The sequence below is a fragment of the Sorex araneus genome, chromosome 6, assembly GCF_027595985.1.
Source record: "Sorex araneus isolate mSorAra2 chromosome 6, mSorAra2.pri, whole genome shotgun sequence".
NCBI lineage: Eukaryota > Metazoa > Chordata > Mammalia > Eulipotyphla > Soricidae > Sorex > Sorex araneus.
Window position 1 is genome coordinate 161510485 of NC_073307.1, and position 26360 is coordinate 161536844.

Genomic DNA, 26360 nt, shown 5'->3' on the forward strand with positions numbered 1-26360 from the left:
TGTATATTTATACCTACTTTTCTATTTCCCCTATAGCCTTTTTATATTTTACTATACAATTTTACTACCCAGCAATATTTCTTGGCTAAACACAGAAAGACCATTAATGCTATGCTCCTAATATTTGGGAGTTGATTGACTCCAAAATATCTCTGCTCCTGGGCATAATTATTTGGTCATAATTACTTGACTCTGGCTTCAGTTGCTGTAGTTCCTAACACCCCAAAAGGGAGATCCCACCATGGGACTGGGATGGAACAGGGGCGAGTGGCAAAGCTATCCCAGCATCGAAATGGGGCAGACTAGAAAGCATAAAAGCAGTTTTGATGCAAGCTATTAGGATTTAAGAGACAGGACCCGCATGGGGAAAGACAAGCTGAACTGGCCTGAGGATTTCAAGCAAGGCATGTGCTTCACACTGGTCAGTGGGCCCCCACGGGTAGCTGATGTGAGGTGGAGAGGAGAGAGACAGTCACTTTCTTCTGATCTGCCTCTGCCAGCCCAGGACGGGCTGGGAAGAGTGGGACTGATAAAGTCTGCTCCGAGCCCAAGTGTGGCATGGGCCAGAACCCTGCTAGCTCCACCAGGTGGCCATCGAGCCGTACCTGATGTCCTCTTGGTCTTCTCAGCACAGGAGTTAATCTCCACCACCCGATTTCTTGGGGAGTCGCAGACTCAGGCTGGAGAGAGAATTGTTCTTTGAGGGAAAAGGTCAAAGGTCAATATGAGGCCTTGTTATCCAGGATTTCCAGGTCTTTATCCTATTTCAAAGAAATTTCAATTTTCGAGGCTGGAGAGATAGCACAGCGGGTAGGGCATTTGCCTTGCACGTGGCCGACCCGGGTTCAAATCCCAGCATCCCATATGGTCCCCTGAGCACGGCCAGGGGTAATTCCTGAGTGAAGAGCCAGGAGTAACCCCTGTGCATTGCCAGGTGTGACCCAAAAAGCAAAAAAAAAAAAAAAAAAGAAATTTCAATTTTCTCATATATCAAATATTCAAATTTCAAATATCTCAAAGAAAGAAATTTCAGGAGTAGACTAGTGTGAAGGAAAAGAACAGATTTTATTTGTATGCTTTTGAGGAAGGGGAGAAGGGAGGAAAAAGGGAGAGAGAGTAATGCTCTCGAGAGAGAATGAATGGAGGCTTCTCTGAAAGAACAGAGCTCCAAGACACATCTCAAGAGGGGAGATGCAGGTGACATATGATTTCAGGCACTACCTGTGCTTGGTCACTTGGGCACAGCAGCACATGGGCTTGGGCAGCATGTATGTGGCCTTCCTTTGTTCAAGGTGGCTTTTGTAAGATTTCTCCAAGCTGCCCCACGTAGGGCTTCTAACTAGGTAAAAGTCACATTGCTAAGGTGATTGCCAAGGGGATAGAATTGGGAGTGGCTGATGGTCCTCTTTGAAATTCCTTTCCCTGGCCTTTGTTCCTGCTGGAGCTTCTCTCAGAGGGATGGCCAGCCTTCTTTGGATTTCTTGCTGACAAGTCCAAGTCTTATCAGGCCTTAGTTCCTGTACTTACAGGTGGGTTTTTTTGCAGCCTCCAGGGCTATTATTTCCCAGGAATTCCATTGCCATGGTTGAGGTTGGGGGTGGCTTACACAAATACCTTTGCCTACACAAATACCTTTGATCTATCTCCCTAGAATCCATAGCAAAACTTTTTTTGTTGGTAGACTGTTATATTTATATCAATAAAGAGAAGCATGCCATCACATAATTTTGAAAAGATACTGTCTAAAACAAATAGAAGGGATGAGTACAAATGGACCTTCAAAGAAGGAAAGAAGGTGTTTTATCCAGAGATAAGGCTGAAGTTAAATTTTTAACTGGATGGTGACTTTGGGGTCCAGATGCATCTTTGCAGTTTGTGGCTCTCTTCCGAGATTTATTTGTGAGTCTGGATCATGGCTGTTAAAGAACTTATATGGCACAAGAGGCAGTTCATGGACATGAAGTTCTCCCAGGAAGAACAGGGAGATGGGGGAAGGTCGCTCATTCTCAACTCTGTGTGAGCCTGGAGACTTTTTTAAAAAATTATTTTAAAAATTTTATTGAATCACTGTGAGATAGTAACAAGCTTTCATGTTTGGGTTACAATCTCACAATGATCAAACACCCATCCCTCCACCAGTGCACATTCTCCACCACCAATATCCTAAATGTACCCCCCCCCCTTTCCCACCCTCCCCCTGCCTCTATGGCAGAAAATATTCCCCATACTCTCTCTCTACTTTTGGGCATTATGGCTTGCAAAACAGAAGCACTAAGAGGTCATCATGTTTGGTCCATCCATTATCTACTTTCGGGATGCATCTCCCATCCCAACTGGTTCCTCCAGCCATCATTTTCTTAGTGATCCCTTCTCTATTCCATCTGCTTTCTCCCCTCCGCTCATGAAGCAGGATTCCAGCTATGGGGCAATCCCCCTGGCCCTTGTATCTACTGTCCTTGAGAGTCAGCCTCATGTGATGTTATTTTATACTCTACAAATAAGTGCAGTCCCTCTATGTCTGTCCCTCTCTTTCTGACTCATTTCACTTAGCATGATACTCTCCATGTTTATCCACTTATAAGCAAATTTCATGACTTCATATCTCCTAACAGTTGCATAGTATTCCACCGTGTAGATGTGTCAAAGTTTCTTTAACCAGTCATCTGTTTTAGAGCCTGGAGACTTTGGTGACAAAACCTGCATACATGAGTTTTTCAGCGGATTCACTCATGGATGAGGCTTGTCTAAGCCTGTGGAGATTGGTTGTGAGCATGGCAGTGATTCAGTTCTGGAGGTTTTCGGCTGCTGGGGTGGGTGGTGGGACTCGCCCCCTCCCCCCTTGGGGTTGCCCCAGATGAGACAGCCTGGTGCAGGGTCTGTGGCAACTCTGCCCCATTTCTGATTTTAATGGGGAAAAACCCATCGCTGTTGATAATATAGCTAGTATATTGTGGAATAATCTACAGCTGAGATGTTTTGATTGTAAAGCAGTTTTCATGTAGTATAGCATGATAGAACATGTATAGCAAATATAGCATGATAGGACATCTTTGGGATAGTAAAAAAATGGGCGTTGTTCAATTTCATGAGTGACCCACATAGATTAAGTTGTTAATTTTTACGTTTTCTTCCTCTTCTTCCTCTTCCTCTTCTTCCTCTTCCTCTTCTTCCTCTTCTTTCTTTCTTGGCCTTTTGCTCCTACGATGTAATAAAACCAATAGTCCAATGCTGCAAAGACTCCACCTTATAAGCTCAGAACTGATAAGACTTTCGCCTGGTACCAGCAACAGACCCAGTGAAGGCTGGACCCTTCTCCAAGAGAAGCTCCAGCAGGAACAAAAGGCCAAGAAAGAAACTTCATAGATATCAACCACTCCCAACTCTGCCCCGTTGGCAACCTCGCTAGCAATGAACTTTACCAAGGTAGAAGCCCCACATGGGGGCAGGTTGGGAAAACCCTATAAAAGCCATCTTGAATAAAGAAAGGGCACACATATATGTTGCCTGAGTTCATGTGTTACTTGTGCCCATGTGGCCTAACACATGTGGTATCCAAGTACGTGTTACCCACACCTCCCCTCTTGAGATGTGTACTTTCATGCTTTCGTATCTAATGCTCGGATGTTTGCAGGGGTGCTCTGTCCACATTTGAAGAAGTCTGAGTTCTCTCTCGAACATGTTACTCTTTCACTTTCTCTCCTTCCTTCTCTTTCCTAAAAACCTCCAAGTAAAATCTGTTTTTACTCCACTACTCCTCTACTCCTGAAATTCTTTTCTGTGAGGTGAGACAAGAACCCTGAAAACCTGGGTAAGGCCTGGGACTGACTTTCCTTTCCTGCAAAGAACAAATCCTGGCTCCAGACTGAGTCCATGGCTCCTCAAGAAATCAGGTGGTGGGGATCAACTCCTATACCTAGAAGACCAAGTGGACATCAGGTGTGGCTTGTCCGCCTCCTAGTGGTGGGGCTCTGGCCTGCCCCATTCTGGGACTCACTGAAGACTTCATCAGTTCTAGTCTTCCCAGCCAGTTCCAGGTGCTGAGAACTAACTGGGAGAGGCAGATTGGGAGAAAGTGACTCTCTCTCTTTCCTTCCTGCCTCACATAAGCCACCTTTGGGGGCCCACTGACTTCACCTGCATGGCACAGACTTCATGTTCTGTCAGCCCCATGAGGCAGCCATCAAGCCGTGCCTGATGTCCACTTGTTCTGGCAGCATGGGGTATGATCCCTGTCACCCAATTTCTCCCGTGAGCTGTGGACTCATGCTGGAACAAGGAATTGTTCTTCGCAGGAAAAGTTAAAGTCAGTCCTAAACCTGACCCAGGGTTTTCAGATTCATTGCCTTTCTCTGTCAGAAAGGAACTGCAGGAGAAGATGAACAATAAGGAATAGCAAGTTGAACGGGAAATAAAGGGAGGTAAGTTTGATGTAGGCGAGCAGATATGCCTTGCCCCCTCCCAAGGCAATGGCAGAAAATTTCCTGGGAAGCAACAGCCCTGAAGTTGCAAAAGCTGATCTTGCAGAAAACAGGAACTAAGGCCTGATAAGACCCCACCTGGCGCCAGTACTAACAGATCCTGAGGAGGCTGGACCCTTACAGAGATGATGAACTGCAGCAGAGATAGAGACACAATGAAGGACTCGAAAGAGATTCACCAGAAACTTCAAAGCTGTTCCTTTGATACAATAGCTGATCAACTCCCACCTGTGTCAGAAGACTCCAGACGAACACATCCCTAAGAATATGCATATAAAAACCAGTCAGTCTTGAAGGTCATTTGGGGCTTCTCCTTCTTTGGGGAAGCTCACACTCTCCCTGGGGTGCGTGACTCTACCCTCTCCCACTTTCTCTCCCTCCTCTCCTTCAAATCCTCCAAATAAAATCTCCTTTTACATCTCTGTTCGTCTGCTCCTGAAATTCTTTTTTGTGAGGCGAGACAAAGAACCCAAAAATCCCTGGGTAAGGCCTGGGACCGGCCTCTCTTTTCCTGCAAAGAGCACGTCCTCGCGCCAACCTGAGCCGTGGCTCCCTGAGAAATCAGGCGGTGGGATCAACTCCAGTGCCTGAAAGACCAAGCGGACCTCAGGTGTGGTTTAATGGCCACCAGGTGGGGCTGGTGGGGCTCAGGCCCATGCCGAGAAGGGGCTCATCTCGGACTTTACCAATCTAGGAGGGGGTGCAGGTGCCCGCAGGGGAGAGCGTGTTCTGGCCATGCGTCAGCCCTTCCCATCACAACCCGCCTTGGGGCCCCAGGGCGGGACACTGAGTCCCGGCCACATCCCTGATGCCACCGTCCTCTTGATTCTGTCCCTGAAATATAGTGATAGCTCAGCGGTAGGGCATTCGCCTTTCATGCGGCAGACCCGTGTTCGATTCCTCCGCCCCTCTCAGAGAGCCCAGCAAGCTACTGAGAGTATCACGCCCGCACGGCAGAGCCTGGCAAGCTACCCGTGGCATATTGGATATGCCAAAAACAGTAACAGTAAGTCTCACAATGAGAGACGTTACTGGTGCCCGCTCGAACATCGATGAACAACAGGATGACAGTGACAGTGACAGTCTTCCCATCGGGTCCTGGGTGATAGAGACGGAGTGGGAGAAGGTGACTATAATGATAAGTAAGAAACTGAATGTAATAAGAATTATGAAACTGTAATGTGAACTAAGAAAATGTATCGGGGACTGGGCAACAGAAAACGGAACCTTATGTTATACAAGAGAAGGGAGGAAGAAGCATTCCTTTCATGACACCCTCCAGGCCACCAGATTTACGGGACTGTACTGGGCCTGAGGAATTGACAGGAGTGCTCAGAGACGACACCTGAGGGTGGCGCCAAATGGGCAGGATATACTATCACTGACTATTTTTCCTTTCGGCGCCTGAAGTCCATACCATCGGGCAAAGATGCTTTGATTATTTGATCTTTTACCAATGATCTCTGGCTCCCCTGTCTCACTGCTAAGAAGGTACGTAGACCGTAGCCCACTTTTAGAGGATAAAAGAGAAACCCTCTCAGCAAACAGGGTCTAAGTCTCTTTCTCTCCTGACTTGGGGTCCTCAGTGCTGAACTTCTAGTAAACTCACTATCCTATCCTGAACTCTCGCTTTCTCTCTCTCTCTCTCTCTCTCTCTCTCTCTCTCTCTCTCTCTCTCTCTCTCTCTCTCTCTCTTCACTCACGGCTTGTGCCACCACAAGAGTGACCAGCTTTCTCTCCTTCCTGACCCGCGTGAGCTATCCATGGGACCCATCAGCAAGTTAGGATACATCTTCAAGAGAGAACACGGGCTTCTCCAGTGTGGAGAGCGCCAGTGCACACCCCAACATTAAAGTATGAAATCCCACATCTTATGGTCACACCTTATGGGCAACAGGTGCTCAGGCAAAATGTGCGCCCGGGGCAACACAGGCACCCAGCAGCAACACTCGTGCTTGGGCACCGTGTGCTCCTCCTTCCTTCGCCCAAACTTTCCCCAACTGCGCCTCACCTCCCCAAATCCATCGCTAGGGTGGTTGCCAAGTAGGCATCTGAAGCAGTTGACTGAAGCGGTTGACTGTCTCCTTTTGATACTCTTCACCTGGCCTCAGAGAGCCCAGACACCTCTCTGCTCAGGAAGCCTCCACTCAAATTTTGCACCTCAATGGCCTTCCAGGGGCCTGAGATGTGTCCTCTGTGTCAACGGCCTCCATGCCTATGGGCCAGGTCAGGTTTCAGATGCTGTTTTCCTCAAAACACACATTACCAGGGCTGGAGCGATAGCACAGTGGGTAGGGCAGTTTGCCTTGCATGAGGCCAACCTGGGTTCCATTCCCAGCATCCCATAGGGTCCTCTTAGCACTGCCAGGAGTGATTTCTTTTTTTCTTTTTTTTTTTTTTTTTGCTTTTTGGGTCACACCCAGCGATGTTCAGGGGTTACTCCTGGTTCTGCACTCAGGAATTACTCCTGGCAGTGCTCAGGGGACCATATGGGATGCCGGGGATCGAACCCGGGTCGGCCGCATGCAAGGCAAACGCCCTACCCGCTGTGCTATCGCTCCGGCCCCCAGGAGTGATTTCTGAGTGCATTGCCACATATGACCTGAAAAGCAAAAAATAAATAAATAAATAAATAAAAAATAAAAACAAAAAGCCGCCCATGGGTTACCAGGCCCCCTATCTTCCCACCTACAGCACTACCCAGAGAATGGAAAACAAAATTCCAAAGACCTGACGTTAGGACTCATTCCTTACCCAATAAAAAGATCGATGGGGGTGGGGGAAGGTGGGGGACTCCAAACACTCAACGTTCACTTGTGGGAATATTATCACACGACTATGTGCCACCACTGCCGTGGAATTGACCAGCAGTCAGGTTCAGAAGTTAATTACTTAAAAAAAAATCTTAATTTTTTCAATATTAAAGTAACATTGAGTCATAAGACTATCCATTTTAGGGATACTTTTATACTCCTTTAAAATGTATGTTACTATATCACGCCCACACCAAGATACCCATATAAGTCCACCACACTTTATTTGGTCCCGTCTCCCCAGGAAGCTCTTTTCCCTTCCCCTCTGATAAACTGAGCTCTGCAGAGTGGAAGAAGGCTTTTCTTTTTTCTTATTTTGCTCCTTAAATATCCCACATTTGAGAGATATCATCTGGTATTTTCCTTTTTTCTCTCTAAATTATTTTGGCTGGCATAAACCCCTTCCAATTCCATCCGTGTTGTTGCAAAAGACAAGATTTCATCTTTTCTTTTATAGTTGAATAGTATATTCTATTGTATGTATGCACAAATCACATTTTCTTTATTCACCCATCTATTTGGGGGTGGTTGGGATGCTTCCAGATCTTGGCTATTGTAAATAGTGCCACAATGAATACAAATGTGCATATATCTTTAAAAGTTTTAAAATTTAATTAACTGTGTCACTGTATCATTGTCATCCCATTGTTCATCGATTTGCTCGAGCGGGCACCAGTAACGTCTCCATTGTGAGCCTTGTTGTTACTGTTTTTGGCATATCGAGTATGCCACAGGTAGCTTGCCAGGCTCTGGTGTGTGGGCAAGATACTCTTGGTAGCTTGCAGGGTTCTCCAAGAAGGGTGGAGGAATCGAACCCAGGTTGGCTGCGTGCAAGGCAAAAGCCCTACCCACTGTGGACTTAAATGTTACTTTTTAAAAAAAGGGTGGTGGGTGGGGGACATACCTGATAATGCGGTGTTAGGAGATCCAACCAAGGTGCAAGAGCCCTACCTGCTGTATCTCTCTGGCCCCTCAAAATGTTATTCTCAATGAATTTAATAAGATTTTTCATCTTGTTGTTTGAATACTCAAGTGAGAAAAGGAATCCGGAGTTCTGACCTCCGTCGACGGTCAAAAATCAGGGACGCTGTCTCGTTTGCCAAGGCATCAAAAATCAGATGGGCCGGTCATGTAATGTGATTCAGAGATGACCATTGGACTAGAGCTGTTACCTACTGGATTCCACGGGACATCAGAAGACCTCGTGGCCGCCCACCAACTAGATGGTCAGATTTCTTTGTCAAGTCTCTGAGTGAATGATTTGAGGCTCTTTCTGTTCCTGGAGCGAGCAGGTATCATTGGGTTACACTAGCTCGCGACAGGGACAAATGGCGATGTTACTGGCGCCCGCTTGAGCAAATTGAAGATCAACGGGACTACAAGTGATACTACAAGTGATCATTACTGCGCCTCCTCCTCCTCTAAAGTGCCCAAACACTCTAGTACCACTATCCTTATATTCTTCCCTTCTCCTGACCCTCCTACCAACCTCTCTGGTAAACTGGGTTCTGTTGTTAGAGCCCAAGGGTTTTCATTCTCCACTGCCCATTCCCTTTCTCTTTGAGGAGGGGCACAGGGGAGCCACACCCAGTGAAGTCTGAAAGGGCACATGGTGCCAGGGATTGAACCTGGGCCACTGTGTGCAATGCACGCACTTTAGCTCCTTTAAAGCTATCTTCCCTGGCCCTCTTTGTTGTTGGCCTTTTTGCCTGTTTGTTTTTTAACTGTATGGCCTATGCCTGAGATTTTTCCAGTACCTGCCTTCCCTTTGACTTCTTTCATTTAACATGACCGTAACATGGTTCAGCCATATTCCATTGTACATGAACACATAAATATGTGTGCACACACACTCACACACAACCCTTCTTTATCTCGTTTTGTTGTTGGACATTTTCATTGTTCCAGATCTTAGCTATTGTAAACAGTGCTGCAGTGAATGCCCGTGCAGATACTTTTATAAATATTTTTGTTCTTGGGATGGATGCCTAGGACGAGAATTACTGGTGTAAATGGTATCTCACTGTTACTGAGATTTGCATTTCTCTGAAAATAAATGATGGATTTGATTCCTAGCACCCCAGATGGTCCCTCGATCACTTCCAGGAATAAGCCCCGAGCATTGTCTGATATGGCCAAGAAAAAAAAAAAAGAAGAATGGAAGAGTGAATAATACTGGTCATTTCAAAGAGGGCTCTTGGGACCAAAACCAGGAGCTCTTAACATCTGACCTAAAAGTAAAGGTTCTCCAGGAATCAGTGGTCTCTCAGAAACAGTAGTGCTGTTTTTACCTCAGGGTCAGTGAGTGCCTCATATTCAGGGTTGGAGAGATAGTACAGTTTGTAAGGCGCTTGAATTGCATGCAGCTAACCTGGGTTTGACTGGCACCTGGTATGGTCCCCCACGCCCAGCCAAGGAGTGATCCCTGAGAACAGAGCCAGGAGAAAGCCCTGAGCATTACCAGGTGTGACCTCATCCATGACTGCACTGTGGAGAAGTTGTGACTGGTGAGTACTCTTTTTAGGGCCTTTTTGAAAGACCTGAACTGCAGTAAAGTGAAGCATGGACAGAGGAAAGGAACTATAACAGAAAATGGCTTAAATAAAAATCGATTGTCGAAAAAATGCTTATGCTTCTACACATAATAAACTCTTTACACTTAAAAAACAATAAAAGTGGGGCCGGAGCGATAGCATAGCGGGTAGGGCGTTTGCCTTGCACGCAGCCGACGCAGGTTCGATCCCCGGCATCCCATATGGTCCTCCAAGCACCGCCAGGAGTAATTCTTGAGTGCAGAGCCAGGAGTAACCCCTGAGCATTGCTGGGTGTGACCCAAAAAGAAAAAAAATAAACAATAAAAGCAAGGAGAAAGGGGACCAGAGAGATAGTGTAGGGATTACGGTGCTTGCCTTGCACAAACACCCCTAGTTTGATTCCCAGCACTGCATTTCATTCCAAGTATAGAGCCAGGAGTCAATCCTGATGAGCACAGCTGAGTATAGCCTCAAAATAACAGTTTTTTTTTTTAATATGGAGAAAGGGTTGAAGCGATAGCACAGTGGTTGGGCGTTTGCCTTTCACGTGGCCGACCTGAGTTCGATTCCTCCGACCCTCTTGGAGAGACCGGCAAGCTACTGAGAGTATCGAGCCCGCACGGCAGAGCCTGGCAAGCTACCCATGTGTATTGGATATGCCAAAAACAGTAACAATAAGTTACTGGTGCCCGCTCAAACAAATCGATGAGCATCTGGATGACAGTCTTACTTACTTACATGGGGAAAGGGATCCAGATATTACAGTGAGTAGAGTGCTTGCCTTGTACGAGGCCAGTCCATGTTGGATTTCCAGAACCCCATATGGTTCTCAAGCCTTAGCAGGACCCCTGAGCACAAAGCTGGGAGTAAGCCCTAAGCACTACCTGGTGTGGCCCCAAAACAAAACCATAAAAAGCAGACACTTCCTCAAAGACCACATATATGTGACCAACATAAAATTTAATTAAAGAACCTTGATTTACAAAGTTACTGATTGTTAGGTCTTAGGCATACACTATTTGGACTCCAATCCCACCACCACTGTCAACTTTCTCCCACAAGTGGTCCCATGCTCCCTCCCACTGCACACCCCTCACCATCCCACCTGTCTTCTTGACAGGCACCTTTCAAAGTTCTATCGTAGTGTTAGAGTCTGGAGTCGACCATCCTTCAAGGACAGAAAACAGAGCCGATAACGCAAATCACATAGTGAGGTCTACTCTTCCAGCTAGCTGGGGTCCAAGTATCCACCCGGTGCACCGGGGTTCAAGAAGGACCCCAAGCACTAAATTCAGCAAGTTCTTATACTTTCATTTTAGCAAGTAAGCATTACTTAGCAAGAATACATATGTTTCATATATATATATAAATATATATATATATATATATATATATATATATATATTTGCTTTTTGGGTCACACCTGGCGATGCACAGGGGTTACTCCTGGCTCTTCACTCAGGAATTACCACTGGCGGTGCTCAGGAGACCATATGGGATGCTGGGATTCGAACCTGGGTCGGCTGCATGCAAGGCAAACGCCCTACCCGCTGTGCTATCGCTCCAGCCCCTGTTTCATATATTTTTGTTGTTATTTTTGTTGCGTTGGCCCCAACATCTAGCCCACTCCCTAACAGTTACATTCCAGAGACCTAATCTTGTTCCGGGGATGTAATCTTTGACAAAAGCATCCGGTTTTCCTGCTTTTCTCGTTCCTGGAAGAGGCCTAAGTTACTCAGAGCCTGTCGTGGCAGTTCTCCCGCTAAGTAGGTCCTAACAGTAGTAGTTTAGGCTTCCTGTTTTCGGTGTGAGTCTAGTTTTGGATGTATAACTAGTACTACTCTCCCATGTCCCTGATAATACCAAGTCCCTGGGCCCTCGCCCCCCCCCCCATTACTTCCCTTTCTCTTCTTCCTTCCCCCTTTGATTTCTTATTTAGTAATTTTTAATTCCCTGGGTAGATACCTAGAAGTGGAATTGATAGACCACAAGGTATATCTATTTTTAGATTTTGAGAAGTCCCCGTAATGTTTTCCATAGAGGTTGGTCCAGTTTGTGTTGTCACCAGTTTGTGAATGCATGTGAGAATTTTTCCTGGAACAGCTCCCTGACCATAGGGGCTGCAGAGTTTGTGGAAAAGCTCCAAGACGGGGCCTTGGTGAGTGCAAGTAAGTGCTGACATTCCTGAAGATTAGTATAGTTGATAACCTTGCAACTGCCAGTGGCTGGGGCTTGAGAGAGAGGGAGCCAAGAAGTTTGGTATTTGTAAAGCTTATTACATTAAGTTTTTTTTTCATAAAAATTATTTACTTTACTCAATCTCCATGTGGAAAGTTACAAAGTTCTCAGGCTTATGTCTCAGTTATACAATGCTCAAAAACCCTTCCCTTCACCAGTGCCCATATTCCACCACCAAAAACCCCAGTATACCTCCCACCCCCCCACCCCCCACCCCCGACTGCATCACTGATAAATTTCACTTCATTTTCTCTTTACCTTGATTACATTCATATTTCAACACAAAACTTACTATTGTTGTTGGAGTTTCCCCCCCCCGCCAAAAAAATAAACAGCGCTACTGACAAGGAAGCATTTGATAATTAGTTTTCCATTGCTGAGAATGAAGAGACATGCAGATATAAATAAGATATAAATACAGAGGTTTAGGATTTCTGTATTTTAGTATCTTAGTAATTAAGTCCAGGGCACCAGTAACGTTACTGCCGCCTGCTCGAGCAAATCAAAGATCAGCGGCACTACAAGTGATACAAGTCCAGGGAGATTTATGTTAGAAATTGCATCATTTCCCTTCCTGGGGAAGTATGGTGCAATGGCTGGGACCAAAAGTAGTCTAGCTGGCCTCTGGATTGTGGATGATCAGCAGCAAAGCAGCCGCACCAAAGTGTGGCCACCCTGGTCGAATCTCGGCAGAGCGCGAGCCGATATCAGCCCTGGCCCGAGACTGCCCAAGCGTCCCGCTGTTTCAAGTTCATAACACTTTTTTTTTTCTCCTTCCCCTGCCACCAATTTCATACCTGCTTAATAGTCCTCATAATATATCTACATTAAGTTTTTAAATGTAATTAATTACATCAATCCTTTCACTAGTGTCCACTTCCTGCCACCAATGCCTACCCCCACCCATTTGCTTCTCACCCACAAGCATGCTTTTATGAAAGGACCTTTTCTTTTAAATATGTAAGTTTTTGCACTGTGGTGTACAGTACTGTTCCTGATCGGGTCTCATACATAACACTTTACCAACTTCCTACACCACCTTCTCTGAATTAAATACTTTCCTCCGCTATTCATGTTGACCCCTCCCTGTCTTATCTCCCACCCCCTCAAGTGGCATGTTTCCTACTGAATACCAGGTCTCATGTTCTTTGTCTTCATTGTCTTCGAGTATTCATTATTATACCATTATTGTTTGGGACAGGTAGATAGGAAAGGGCCCCTAATGACAATAGAATTCCTAGGAAGTCATAAAATCAATAGCCCAATGCTGTAAAAAGCCCACCTTGAAGACTGATAAACTTCACCTGCAACCAAAAGACCCAGAGGAGGCTGGATCCCTGCTCTAAAAGGATCTCCTGCAGGAAAGAATTGAGACAAGGAACCACATATGCTATGATTCAACTTTTACGAATGGCCAGGTAGGGAACATAGAGACAGAGGTAGATTTGTGGTTGCTAAGAGCTATGGGCAGAGCATAAAGTGGGGAGAGATTCTTGATGGATAAAGGTTTCTTTGGTAGTGATAAAAATATTCTGAAATGAAACAGTTGTGACAGGCAGACAACTATGATTAGAACCCAAATGTTTCCCTTACTCACAAAAGACCACACCTTACACATTTCAACTTTCCTAGAACTAGCACAAACACGTGAAAATAAAAAGCATAATCATAAACAACATCATAAAAAAACACCTCAGAGCTTACCCTCCTCTGCCTCCATTTAGTGTAACCATTTCAATATGATTTTTTGATGTAATTTTTTTTTGGAAATGCAAGGTTGGTTTTTATTTTAATCTTTTTAAAATTTTTAATGATTTTTTGATATAAGTTGAAGTGAGGCAGCACCATTTATGAAATGAAAAGAATTGCCCTATACTTTGCTTGCTTTAGTTTAGTACCAGTGTGTTTTCATTAACACTTTTAATCAAAATTCAGTCCTAAGCAAGCAAAATATTTTCCTCCTGTTCTTACCAAAGAAAAAAATTGAAAATTCATTTATATATTTTTGGAACAACACTTTACAAAAAAAAAAAAAGGAAAGAAAACAAACAAACCTGTTACCGGACATCAAGGTTATTTTAGTTTGTTTACAGGGAATTTGAAACTGGGGGGTCAATGTTCAATGTTTCTTTGGGGTGCAACTGAGAAGATCAGCTTTCACAATCAGGCCTGGAAGCATTCCAGCACAGCCTTTAGTGAGAGCATTTTATTACTTGGGGTTTAGAAAGATGAAAATAAGGAATTGTCTGAACTATTTGGAGAACATGTATGAGAAGCGGTGTTATAGGCCTTGAAGAGAAGGTGCATTCCACCACTACAGGTGATCAAAACATCTCAGTCATGAATTGCCACCATAGCCTTACTACTTGCTTGGCAGAATGATTTTAAAGGGTAAGTCTGGCAACCATATAAGGAAACAAATCTAACAGTTGTTGCTACAGTCCAAGGTATGAGAAGTTCCCAGTATTCTCTGCCTTGTTGTATAACTCTTCTGAGACATTAGGAAACTGTAAGATAACATTGCCAGAGGGAGCTTAGGTTTATTTGGGTTACCCCCATCACAGTGCTCCCATTCCTCTGTGTTTATTTGTAACTTCTTTCTTTGTGGTTTGTTGACTTGTAAATATTGTTTTTCTCTTCTCCTTAAGTCCTTTGCATAGTTTATCCAGAGCAATATCCTTTTTTTTATGGGCACAGGAAGACAGTAAATGCTATGCTTTTGTAATATGGGAGTCAATTGACTCTAAATTTTCTTCCTGGGCATCTGTTCTCTCGACCTAAGCCTCAGCTGCCCTTACTTCCTAGCACCCCCAAAAGCAGGGTCCTGACGAGGGACTGGATGGACCCCAGGACAAACGGTGAGTTATGTGCTACCCTGACATCGAGATGGGTCTGGCCAAAGTGCCAAATGCTTAACTACAAGTTAAGAGCTTGGTCATGGACAGATGCTGTCACGATCCCAAAAGTAATTAACTAGATTCGGACCCTGCTAGGGTTAGGAATGATTAATCTGGCCTGAGAACTGTAGTCTGAGTCTGTGGCAAGATGTTGCCAGGAGAGCTGCCCTACAAACGTCAATGTATCTCTTACTGTGCCCATACAAAAATAACTAATATTAAGATATTAATTGAGATGCTAGGAGGACAGGAATGTCCCCAGGTGGTGTTTCCGCCCCTGAGCCTGATGGGCAGTCAGGAAGGGCTTTCTTACATTGATTTTGCTATGAGACTTAGCATGGGCCCAGAGGTTGAGGGGTGGAGAGACAGTGGGGAGAGGCAGAAAAGGGTAGTCAGTCATTGGGGGAGATTTTTTACAGGAAACCATTATAATCACACACACACACACACACACACACACACACACGTCCTCTTGAGAGAAGGCACTTCCCTTCAGTCCACTAGTATCAAGTCCTTGTTGTCTCATCCAAAAAAATAAAGCCTGAACTTTGACAAGCAACACACATAAGTAGGCGCTTACAGTCCAAATGTTCATTACTAATCATCAGTAATTCAGCCCTCCATAACTGTGTCATGAGAAAGTTCAGATAGGTCCATTTTCATGGATCATAAGGGTGCTACAAGTGGGAGATAGGCAAGAGTTGGTGTGAAAAACTAGAAATTTTTATTTATAACTTTATAAAATAATGATTCGTTGCTAACACACACAAATGTTGTTTGTATGTGCCAGGAATCACTCCTGGCAGTGCTCTGGGGCCATATATGGTGCAGGGGATAGAATCCGGGTTGATTCTGTGCCAGGCAAACTCCTTACCCACTGAAATATTGCTCCGGCCCCTAAAGAGAAATATTTTAGAGACAAAGATGAAACCCTAGTATTAATGGTCTGTCAAGATTCAACATAAAAACGAAGAAAATTCATAGGTGGAAAAAAATAAATCTTTTGTGTCAGAAATGAGGCTGAGGGGCAACATGTTTGCCTTGTAGGAGTGTCCTAGGCTCAAGTCCTCCCACCAAAAAAAAAAAAAACAAAACAAAATCCAGTACTGAGGCACCTAGATATCTTTTTTTTTTAATAACCATGAGATACAGTTACAAAGCTTTCATGTTTGAGTTTAAGTCACACAATGATTGAACGCCCATCCCTCCACCAGTGCACATTTTCCATCATCAATATCCTCAGTATCCCCTCCTCCCATCTCAACCCTCTCCTTGGCTCTGTGGAAGACAATTTCCTCAATATTGTCTCTCTACTTTTGGGAATTATGGTTTGCAATATAAATACTGAGAGGCTATCACATTTGGCCCTTTATCTACTTTTGGCAAACATCTCCTATCCCAAATAATCCCTCCAACCATCATTGACTTAGTGATCCCTTCTTTATTCCAGCTGCCTTCTTCCCCAGCTCATGAGGCAGGCTTCCAACTATGGAGCAATACTGCAGGCCCTTGTGTCTACTGTCTTTGGGTGTCAGTCTCATATTATTTTATTTTCCACAAATGAGTGCAGTCCTCCTATGTTTGTCCCTCTTTTTCTGACTCATTTCACTTAGCACGATACTCTCCATGGCCATCCACTTATAAGCAAATTTCATGATTTCATCTCTCTTAACAGCTGCATTGTGTAGATGTACCAAAGTTTCTTTAACTTGTCGTCTGTTCTCAGGCACTAGGGATTGTTTCCAGATTCTGGCTATTGAGAACAGTGCAAGACACCTAGATATCTTGTATGATAAATTAACTTAGATTTTTATAATATCACTGTATCACTGTATCATTGTCATCCTGTTGTTCATCAATTTGCTCGAGTGGGCACCAGTAACATCTCCATTGTGAAACTTGTTGTTACTGTTTTTGGCATATCGAATACGCCATGGGTAGCTCTCCAGGCTCCGCTGTGCGGGCAATATATTCTTGGTAGCTTGCTAGGCTCTCCCAGAGGGATGGGGAACTCGAACTCAGGTCAGCTGCATGCAAGGCAAACGCCCTACCCACTGTGCTATCGATCCAGCCCAATATCACTTGTATCACTTGTCATCCCGTTGATCTTTTATTTGCTCAAGTGGGCACCAGTAGCATCTCCATTTGTCCCTGTCACGTGCTAGTGTAGCCCAATGATATCTGCTTGCTCCAGGAACAGGAAGAGCCTCAAATCATTCATTCAGGGTTTTGACAAAGAAGTCTGACCATCTCGTTGGTGGGCGGCCGAGCGGTCTTTTGACATCCTGTGGAATTCAGTCGGTTACAGCTCTAGTCCAGCGGTCATCTCTGAATTGCATTACGTGTCTGGCCCATCTGATTTTTGAAGCCTTGGCAAACGAGACAGCGTCCCTGATTCATGACCATCGACAGAGGTCAGAACTCCAGATTCCTTCTCTCACTTGAGTGAAATGTGATACTAAATATACCATGAAGGAAAAAGGAACTCAAACTGAATCATAGATAAATGTAAAACCTCTAGAAGAGAATAAAAGGATGAAATTGTCATATTTTTGCATCACGTATAACTTGTCAAATTCAACCTATAAAGAACGCTTGATTAAAAAAAGAACTTCAACGGGTTGAAGTTTATCCAAGTTTTAAAGTTGTGCTTCACGGCCAAGGATGTGGCTCAGTGGTACAGCATATGCATCACATCCAGGAGGCCCTCACTTTAACCCCCGGCACCATCAAACAAAACAGAACAAAACATTATGCTTCAAAAGCCACTATCCAGGAGTTGGAGCAATAGCATAGCGGGTAGGGCGTTTGCCTTGCACGTGGCCGACCCGGGTTCGATTCCCAGCATCCCATATGGTCTTCTGAGCACTTCCAGGAGTAATTTCTGAGTGCATAAGCCAGGAGTAACCCCTGTGCAACGCCAGGTGTGATAAAAAAAAAAAAAGCCACTATCCAGCAGTCATGCCTGTAAAAAACTAAAGCACACTGAGGGGCATGTGCACTCTCGGGCTCTCCGGGCGGCTCTGTCTCACCACCCACATTTGGTGCTCAGGAACCGCTGTGTATGGGCTGTATAGGCACGGCTGTTGGCCAAGGACAGCCAAAGGAAGAACGAGGACCAAGCTGGTTGTTGATTAGTTACCATTTATTCAATCTTCCATCTTTCCCATCTCCCGCACTTCTAGCTCCGTCCTCTCTCTGGATCTACTGCAGCCTCTCTCTATTCTCTTGTCTCTCTCTTCCCTCTTTCTCTCTCCCCCTTGCCCCTAGGCTACACACAGCCAGGTAGCAAAATCATCATAAGAAAGCTCTTCCTAAGGGCAGGGCATTCCAAAGCCCCTCCTGACTCTTAAGGTGTTTTTCTCTTTTCCTTATTCCAAACACGCATTAACATATAAATACTAGTTATTTTTGTATGGACATAGCAAGAGATACATTGAGGCTTGCAAGGCAGCTCTCCTGGCAACATCTTGCCACAGACTCAGACTATAGCACTCAGGCCAGATTAATCATTCCTCACCCTAGCAGGGTCCAAATCTAGTTATCACTGTTTGGGTCATGACAACATTTGTCCATGATCAAGCTCTTAACTTATAGTTAAGCATTAGGCACTTTGGCCAGGCCCATCTCAATGCCAGGGTAGCACACAACTCACCGCTTGCCCTGGGTCTGTCTCATCCCTCGTCGGGACCCTGCTTTTGGAGATACTAAGAAGTAAGTGCAGCTGAGACTTAGGTCGAGAGAACAGATGCTCAGGAGGAAAATATCATGTAGAGTCAAATGACTCCCAGGTTACAAAAGCATAGCATTTGCTAAGTCTTCCTGTGTCCATACAAAAAGGACATTGCTCTGGATAAACTATGCAAAGGATTCAAGGAGAAGAGAAAAACAATATTTACAAGTCAACAGAACACTAAGAAAGAAGCTACAAATAAGCAAAGAGGAATGGGAGCACTGTGATGGGAGTAACCCAATAAACCTAAACTACCCGAGGCTATATTATCCTACACATGCCCATAAGCTGCCTCTGGCTGGCACGGGATAATTCCATCATCGGCCACCATCCAGATCACATGTCCTTCTCTCCTGGAAGGGAGCACAATATGATGTTCCCCATAACCATGCTGCCAGCCCCTGGGCCAGGCTGTTCCAATCGGGGGCCCCAGAAGGGGCGGGTGGGATCCCTCCCCACCCTGGGGGCCCAGCCCCAACAGCCAAAAACCTTCACAACTCAACTGCCGCCCTGCTCATAGCTGCTCTCCACACACTTGGGCAGAGCCTCACCCACTAGTGAACCTTTTCCAGGGCTTTCTCCTGTCTCTGTATCTCTGTATCACTGTCATCCTGTTGCTCATCGATTTGATCGAGCGGGCACCAGTAACATCTCCATTGTGAGACTTGGTATGTTTTTGGCATATCGAATATGCCACTGGGAGCTTGCCAGGCTCTGCCATGCAAGCGGGATACTCTCAGTAGCTTGCTGGGCTCTCCGAGAGGGACGGAGGAATCGAACCTGGTCGGCCATGTGCAAGGCAAATGCACTACCCGCTATACTATTGCTCCAGCCTGTGGCTCTGTAACAGAAAAAAAAATTCCAAATGTTTTAACACAGATATGTCTATGGGAAATCATAGTAGCATTGTTCCTTATAGCCAAAGCAGAAAAATCCCAAATGTTCATTAACTGATATATGGAGAACAAAACGTAGTATATCCTTATGTACATGTAAACAAAGAAATACTTGAAAAGGAACCACAAATTGATATATACTACAGCACTGATGAACCTTGAAAACATTATGCTAAGTGAAAAAGTGAAAAAAGACAGACAAAGGTCCAATGTATTTTGTGAGTTGACTTCTATAAAATATATCAATTTGGCAAGCCTAACCAACAGAGGTGGATTGATGGTTACCACGGGTCAGGCTGTGAGAAATGGGGTCACTAGTAATGATACAGATTTTCTGGGCCTGAGAAATCATACAGTGGGTAAATACTTGCTTTGCACGCAGCAAGAAGGGATTTGATCCTAGCACCTCAAAAGGTCTCTCAAGCTCCACCAAGAGTGATTCCCTAAGATGCAGATCAAAACAACAATGAGATATCATCTCACACCACAGAGACTGACCCACATCCAAAAGAACAAAGGCAACTGGTGTTGACGCGGATGTAAGGAGAAAGGGACTCTCCTTCACTGCTGGTGGGAATGCTGACTAGTTCAGCCCTGTTGGAAAACAGTATGGACAATTCTCAAAAAATTAGAAATTGAGCTCCCATTTGACCCAGCAATACCACTCCTGGGAATATATCCTGAAGAGGCAAAAAGTAACAGAAAAAAAAATTCCAAATGTATTAACACAGATATGTCTATGGAAAATCATAGTAGCATTGTTCCTTATAGCCAAATCATAGTAGAAATAACATCTACATTTGTATGTTCATTGCAGCACTGTTTACAATAGCCCAAATCTGAAAAAAAAACGGAGTGCCCCCAAACAGATGACTGGTTAAAGAAACTTTGGTACATCTACACAATGGAATACTATGCAGCTGTTGTTGGACACAGAGCGGGGCAGGAATGACTCCATCATGCCCGGTCCCTGCTCCACGTCTTGTTTTACTTACACCTTTTAGTTTTTCTTTAAACCTCCCCTCCCTCCTTCCCCCCCTAGCCATCTGTGAGGGAAGGTCAATTGGGCTGAAAACTCGGCCTTGGCAAATAGTTTCATAACCACTATTAACTGTTTATAGAAGCCAGTTAAACACAAGTAGGGTGAGTAGCTGTTAGAATGTTTTGAAAACATGCCTAGATCACCTATCTGCCTATCTATAACTGCCCGTTTATACTATTAGCAGCCGCCAGAATGTTCTGAAAATATGTCTGAATCACCTATCTGTAATTACTTATTTGCACTATTTGAAAGTATGTTTTCTTGGGGCTGGAGCAATAACACAGCAGGTAGGGCATTTTCCTTGCACGTGGCCAACCCGGGTTTGAATCCCAGCATCCCATATGGTCCCCTGAGCACAGCCAGAGGTAATTCCTGAGTGCAAAGCCAGGAGTAACCCCTGTGCATCGCTGGGTGTGACCCAAAAAGCAAAAAAAAAAAAAGTAAGTAGATGTAAGCACTGACTATAAATTGTGCGGCTTTTCCCTTGCTTGGGGTCTTGCCTGGGCCTGCGTGCCTAAAGGCTTGACCCCAGCTAGCTGGCTAATAAACTCCGCTTGTTTATTACATTACTGGCTGAGCTCTTTGTGCGGATTCGGAGGGGGTAATTATCGACAACGGACCCTAACACTGTTAGAAAAGATGAAGTCATGAAATTTGCATATGTGGATCAACATGGAAAGTATCATGTTAAGTGAAATAAGTCAGAAAGAGAGACACAGACATAGAAAGATCGCACTCATCTTTGGAATATAAAGTGACAGAATGGGAGACTAACACCCAAGAGTAGTAGAGATAAGGACCAGGAGGTCTGCCCCACACCTTGGAAACTGGCCTCACATGCTGGGAGAAAAGGCAGCTGAGATAGAGAAGGGAATACCAAGTAGAGGATGTTGGGAGGACCCATTCGGGTTGAAAGATGCATGCCGAAAGTAGACAATAGACCGAACAGGATGGCCATTCAATACCTCTATTGCAAACTACAACACCCAAAAGGAGAGAGAACAAAAGGGAATGCCCTGCTACAGAGACAGGGTGGGGTGGTGGGGTTTGGGGTGGGGGTGGTGGGAGGGTTACTGGGAACATTGGTGGAAGAGAATGGGCACTGGTGGAGGGATGGGTAAACGATCACTGTATGACTGAAAGGCAAACATGAAAGTTCATAAGTTTGTAACTGTACCTCACGGTGATTCACTAATAAAAAATTTTTAAAAAATGAGTGATTCCCTAAGTTTAGAGCCAGGAGCAAGCTGAACACACAGCTGGGTGTGGTCCTCAAACAAAAACAAACAAAACTTCAACAGATTTCCTTTTGTGGCGAGACATACATTAGGCTCTGAGAGAGGGGATGGGCATAGCTAAAACCATGGAGTTGTCTTTTTTTTTTTAAATTGAAAGTTTTTAATGGAATCACTATGAGATAGAGATAAGATAATGAACCTTACAAAGCTGTTCATTACTGAATTTCAGTCAGACAGTGTTCCAACACCCATCCCTCCACCAGTGTCCCCAGGTTCCCTCCCATCACCCTCCATCTCCTACCTGCCTTTATGACGGGTGCATTTCTGCTTTCTCTCTCTTTTCCTCTCCACCCCCCCTCTCCTTTTTGGCATTATTGCTAGTGAAAGCTAGTGAAAGGTTATTGAGAATATCTCTTACCTACGCTGGACATGGAGTTGAACCTTTTTAAGTGTCTTGTATAATCTATGGTTTTTATCTCAACAAGGCTTCACAAGAATTCCTTTCCTCCACACCAGTTTTATTGAGATATCATGATTTACAATAGCAAAACTGATATTGTGTTTTAGAAGAGCCATACCGCTACACAATGCCCACCACAAGAAGAAAAGAAAATTAATGAATATTTCAGTACTAACTAAAATGAATGAATATTTTACCTCATCCATATTGTCTCTTTGATACTTCTGAAGCTCACTGGGCACTTGCCATATATGTGCTTTACCATGTCTTTTATGGTCCTTATTCTATAGACCTTGAGTTACACATTGCTGGTTTTCTAGGTAAGCACAGAAAAGGTCTCATAAATACTTCTAACAAATCCACAAGCCTGTAAAAGGAAATGTCTACACCAGTTTACTCTCAGCTCTCTGCTCTTCATCAAGACCCACCATGCCCTCATCCAGAAAAACTTACTTTCAATGTGAAGCCATGATTTAATCTGAAGTAGAGTGTCACATACCAAAAGGGAAGGATTGTGCCATATTCCACTTGTCTTTTTTTTTCTGGTTATTGTTTTTTGGGTCACACCCGGCGATGCACAGGGGTTACTCTTGGCTCTGCACTCAGGAATTACTCCTGGTAGTGCTCAGGGGACCATATGGGATGCTGGGAATTGAACCCAGGTTGGCCGAGTGCAAGGCAAATGCCCTACCCGCTGTGCTATTGCTCCAGCCCCCCACTTGTTTTTAAATTCACTTGGCATCATTTCCATGAATTAGTTTCATCAAAATTTATTGCTATCCAAGCAGTGCACTTACTTTCAACATTTCTCACAGCAAATCGAAACGATTTCACTATAAGCATTTTAATTTTATTCTTAGAAAGATTTCACTGTATCACTGTCATCCCGTTGCTCATCGATTTGCTCAAATGGGCACCAGTAATGTCTTGTTTAATTTAATTAAGATTTAATGAAGGCACTGTGATTTACAATACCGTCAACAATAGGGTTCCATGCATACAACTTTCCAATACCTCACCTTCCACGGTGTCTCACCCCGGTCAACCTACCAGCCTCTGACCCCCATTTTTCCACCATGGTAAGCTAAGGAACATTCCACAGCCTACAGCAGTGAGCTTGCCATTCTGCCTTTAAGCCCCACAAATGGACATGTTCTGGAAAGGGCCGAAAAGAATAGCAGGTTTATTGTTTTGTTGACAGAGAAAGGGGGTTGTTGGACGGGGGGAGTCAAAGTCCTTTAGTGAACTTTTAGGAATGTGCTGGCATAAAGAATTTTCTCAAAGTTGAACTTTAAGCAGTTTTAATTTATTATCTATGGGAAATAGCCCATCAAATATCTCTGTCTGTGACTTTAAAGACAAGCACTGCCTCTCCAGCCCCAGTGGTGAAGAAACAGCCTATCTGGCCCAGTTATGAAGGTTGTGCTGACCCACAGAGGAAAGTGTGAACTCAGCATCAACAAACGCTCAGTGCGACAGAGCAAGAGGGAACATTGCCTCCCTTCGAACCTTTCTCCAAAAGTCATTTGGCCTCCTGTGTGGGGATCACCTGCTCTACCCTGATGGCTTTTCAAAGCCTCCTGGACCAAGTGGGAGTTCTGGGGAGATTTCAGATCCTTCAGATGGTTTTTCTTTGTCTCTCCAGCCTCATAACATACCCTCATCTTATCCTCGAGAACTTCACTGCGGCCGTCCCTGATCACCGCTGTCGTGTCCAGCTCCTTGACAATGCTACTCTTTCTGCTAATGACATTGAAGTCCTCAGCCAAGATGACCTCCTCAAAATCTCCATCCCACAGGATTCCAACCTGATGCCAGAGAAGTGCCGACGTTTTGTCCACCCCCAGTGGCAGCTCCTTCACCCCAGTGGGAGATTCTCCAACACGACGGAGCCAGACACAGAGCCTTGCGTGGACGGCTGGGTGTATGACCAAAAAATCTTTCCTTCCACCACTGTTACTAAGGTGAGAAGCCCTGTTTAACTCTCGTGATCCCAGGACTAAAGTCGATGAACGTGCCTCCAAATGATGCCTTAAAATGCCTCTGAGTGAGTGTCCTAACTTTTTGCACTGAGTAGATGCTTCATTCTTTCAGCACATATGGTTGATTATGAAGTGCCAGACACATATTGAATAAGTTCATTATTATATAGCTTTGATATGCCATCCTATGGCATATTATATGCTATGCTATGGCTTTTATTCTTAGCAAGATCAAGGGATAAGCAAATTATTTCATAATGCTCAGCGTTGTTTGCAAATTAGAGATAGCTGGGATATTGATGAAAATCTCCATACCCAGATTACCCAGCATGGTCATATAAGAAGGTGACATTCAAGCATGGGTCACGATTTAAACATCCTTAAATAATGTTTGTCTTTGGTCAAACTGAAAATCAATTTATAGGGACTAACACATGGTGTTAATGTAACCAAAAGGTTTCGTGTCAGATCCTCAAAGAAAGGTACTTCTAGATTAATAGCTTAGTCACAAATAAAGGTCACTTAGTGGAAAAATTAAGTAAGAAAATATAGGGCTTGATAGAAGCATGTCAGTCATTTAAACCATTTTAATCAAGGTTCCCCTCCATGGAGGGAATATAAATGGCTATGGTGCTCGCCTTTGCTTGTTTTTTTTTTCTTTCAGTGGGACCTGGTCTGTGAATCTCAGTCATTAAAATCAGTGAGCAATTTCCTCTTTATGACTGGAATGTTAATAGGGGGTATCATATTTGGCAATTTATCAGACAGGTGAGTGTTTCTGGATAAGCGTTCTCTCTGTTTTGTTTTGTTCTGGGCTTTCTCCTGGCTTTGTAATCAGGAATCACTCCTAATAGCCTCCAGGGACCGAGGATAGGGTGCCGAGGTTAGAACCCAGGCTGACTATGTACAAAGCAAATGCCCTATCTGCTGTATTTTCTCTCCAGCCTTGGATAAGAGCTCTCTTTACTTGGATATTTTTATAAATTCTTGAACCGATCTACCATTAAGAAACATTTATTGCAAATTAAACAGTCTTGGAGGGGCGCCTTGGTTTTCAAGGTGCTAGAAATGCAGTGGAGAATTACAGTAAATGAAGGTCGGGGGGGGGGGAAAGGAAGGGAATAATTAGGTTGGAAGTTATACAGGAACATAGATGGAAGATCTGAAACACATGGGGGTGGCTAAAGGAGGTAATAGAATATACCATAACTGTTGCTTGACAAATGGGGGGGATTGTTGGGCAGAAGAAAGATAGGAACAGAGGTGACATAGGGACAAAGAGACAGGTCCTGACGATTTTGATGTCAGTGAGATGTAGTAATTTGTACATAATACCATAAATGTAAATAGTATTGTTAACCCTGCTCCCTAAACTATAATAAGAAATTAAAAACAAGCTAGTAGAATAAAGTTTCATTAAGAAGACCAGAGAGATGACAAAGAAATATGCTACTTTGTAATGTCGAAAGGCAATATTTGCAATATTATGACACTACAACTTTTTTAAAAAAATTTTTGGTCATACCTGGTGATGCACAGGGGTCACTCCTGGCTCATGCACTTAGGAATTACCCCTGGTGGTGCTCAGAGGACCCTATGGGATGCTGGGAATCAAACCCAGGTCAGCCACGTGCAAGGCAAATGCCCCCCCCCCCGCTGTGCTATCGCTCCAGCCCCACCGTAGCAATTTTTATGTACTTGGAACTTTCCCCCAAAATAAGCAACTTCGTTTTTGATAGAAGCACTTTAATAAACTACAGCTGGTAAGAAAAGAGACATGTCTTGCACGTGGCTATACCCCAGTTTGACCACCAGCACCACATGGTTCCCAAGCATCACCCGGTGCAATCTTGGAGGCCCCTGAGCACTGCTTGGAGGCGGTGGGGGGCGGGAGGGGAGCCAGCATCACAGGGTATAAGCAGCATTGCATCCTAGTGTTCTCTCAGCACCAGCCTCCTTGACTGGGTATTGCCAGAAGTGGTCCAGAGCTCACTTGAGCACCATGTGAGAGAGCCTCCCCCAATTCTATTCATAGAATGAATAAATAAA

At 44.4% G+C, this 26360-nt stretch overlaps 1 protein-coding gene across 1 annotated transcript in view; it reads left to right on the plus strand.

Moving 5' to 3' along the window:
• The first annotated feature begins 23891 nt into the window (after window positions 1–23891).
• LOC101558667 (organic anion transporter 7) overlaps window positions 23892–26360 on the plus strand; it is a 29636-nt gene continuing 27167 nt past the window's right edge. Inside the window, exons 1-2 of the mRNA XM_055142772.1 lie at window positions 23892–24293; window positions 24976–25079. Of these exons, the coding sequence (XP_054998747.1) occupies window positions 23892–24293; window positions 24976–25079 (506 nt within the window). The remainder of the gene's footprint in view (window positions 24294–24975; window positions 25080–26360) is intronic.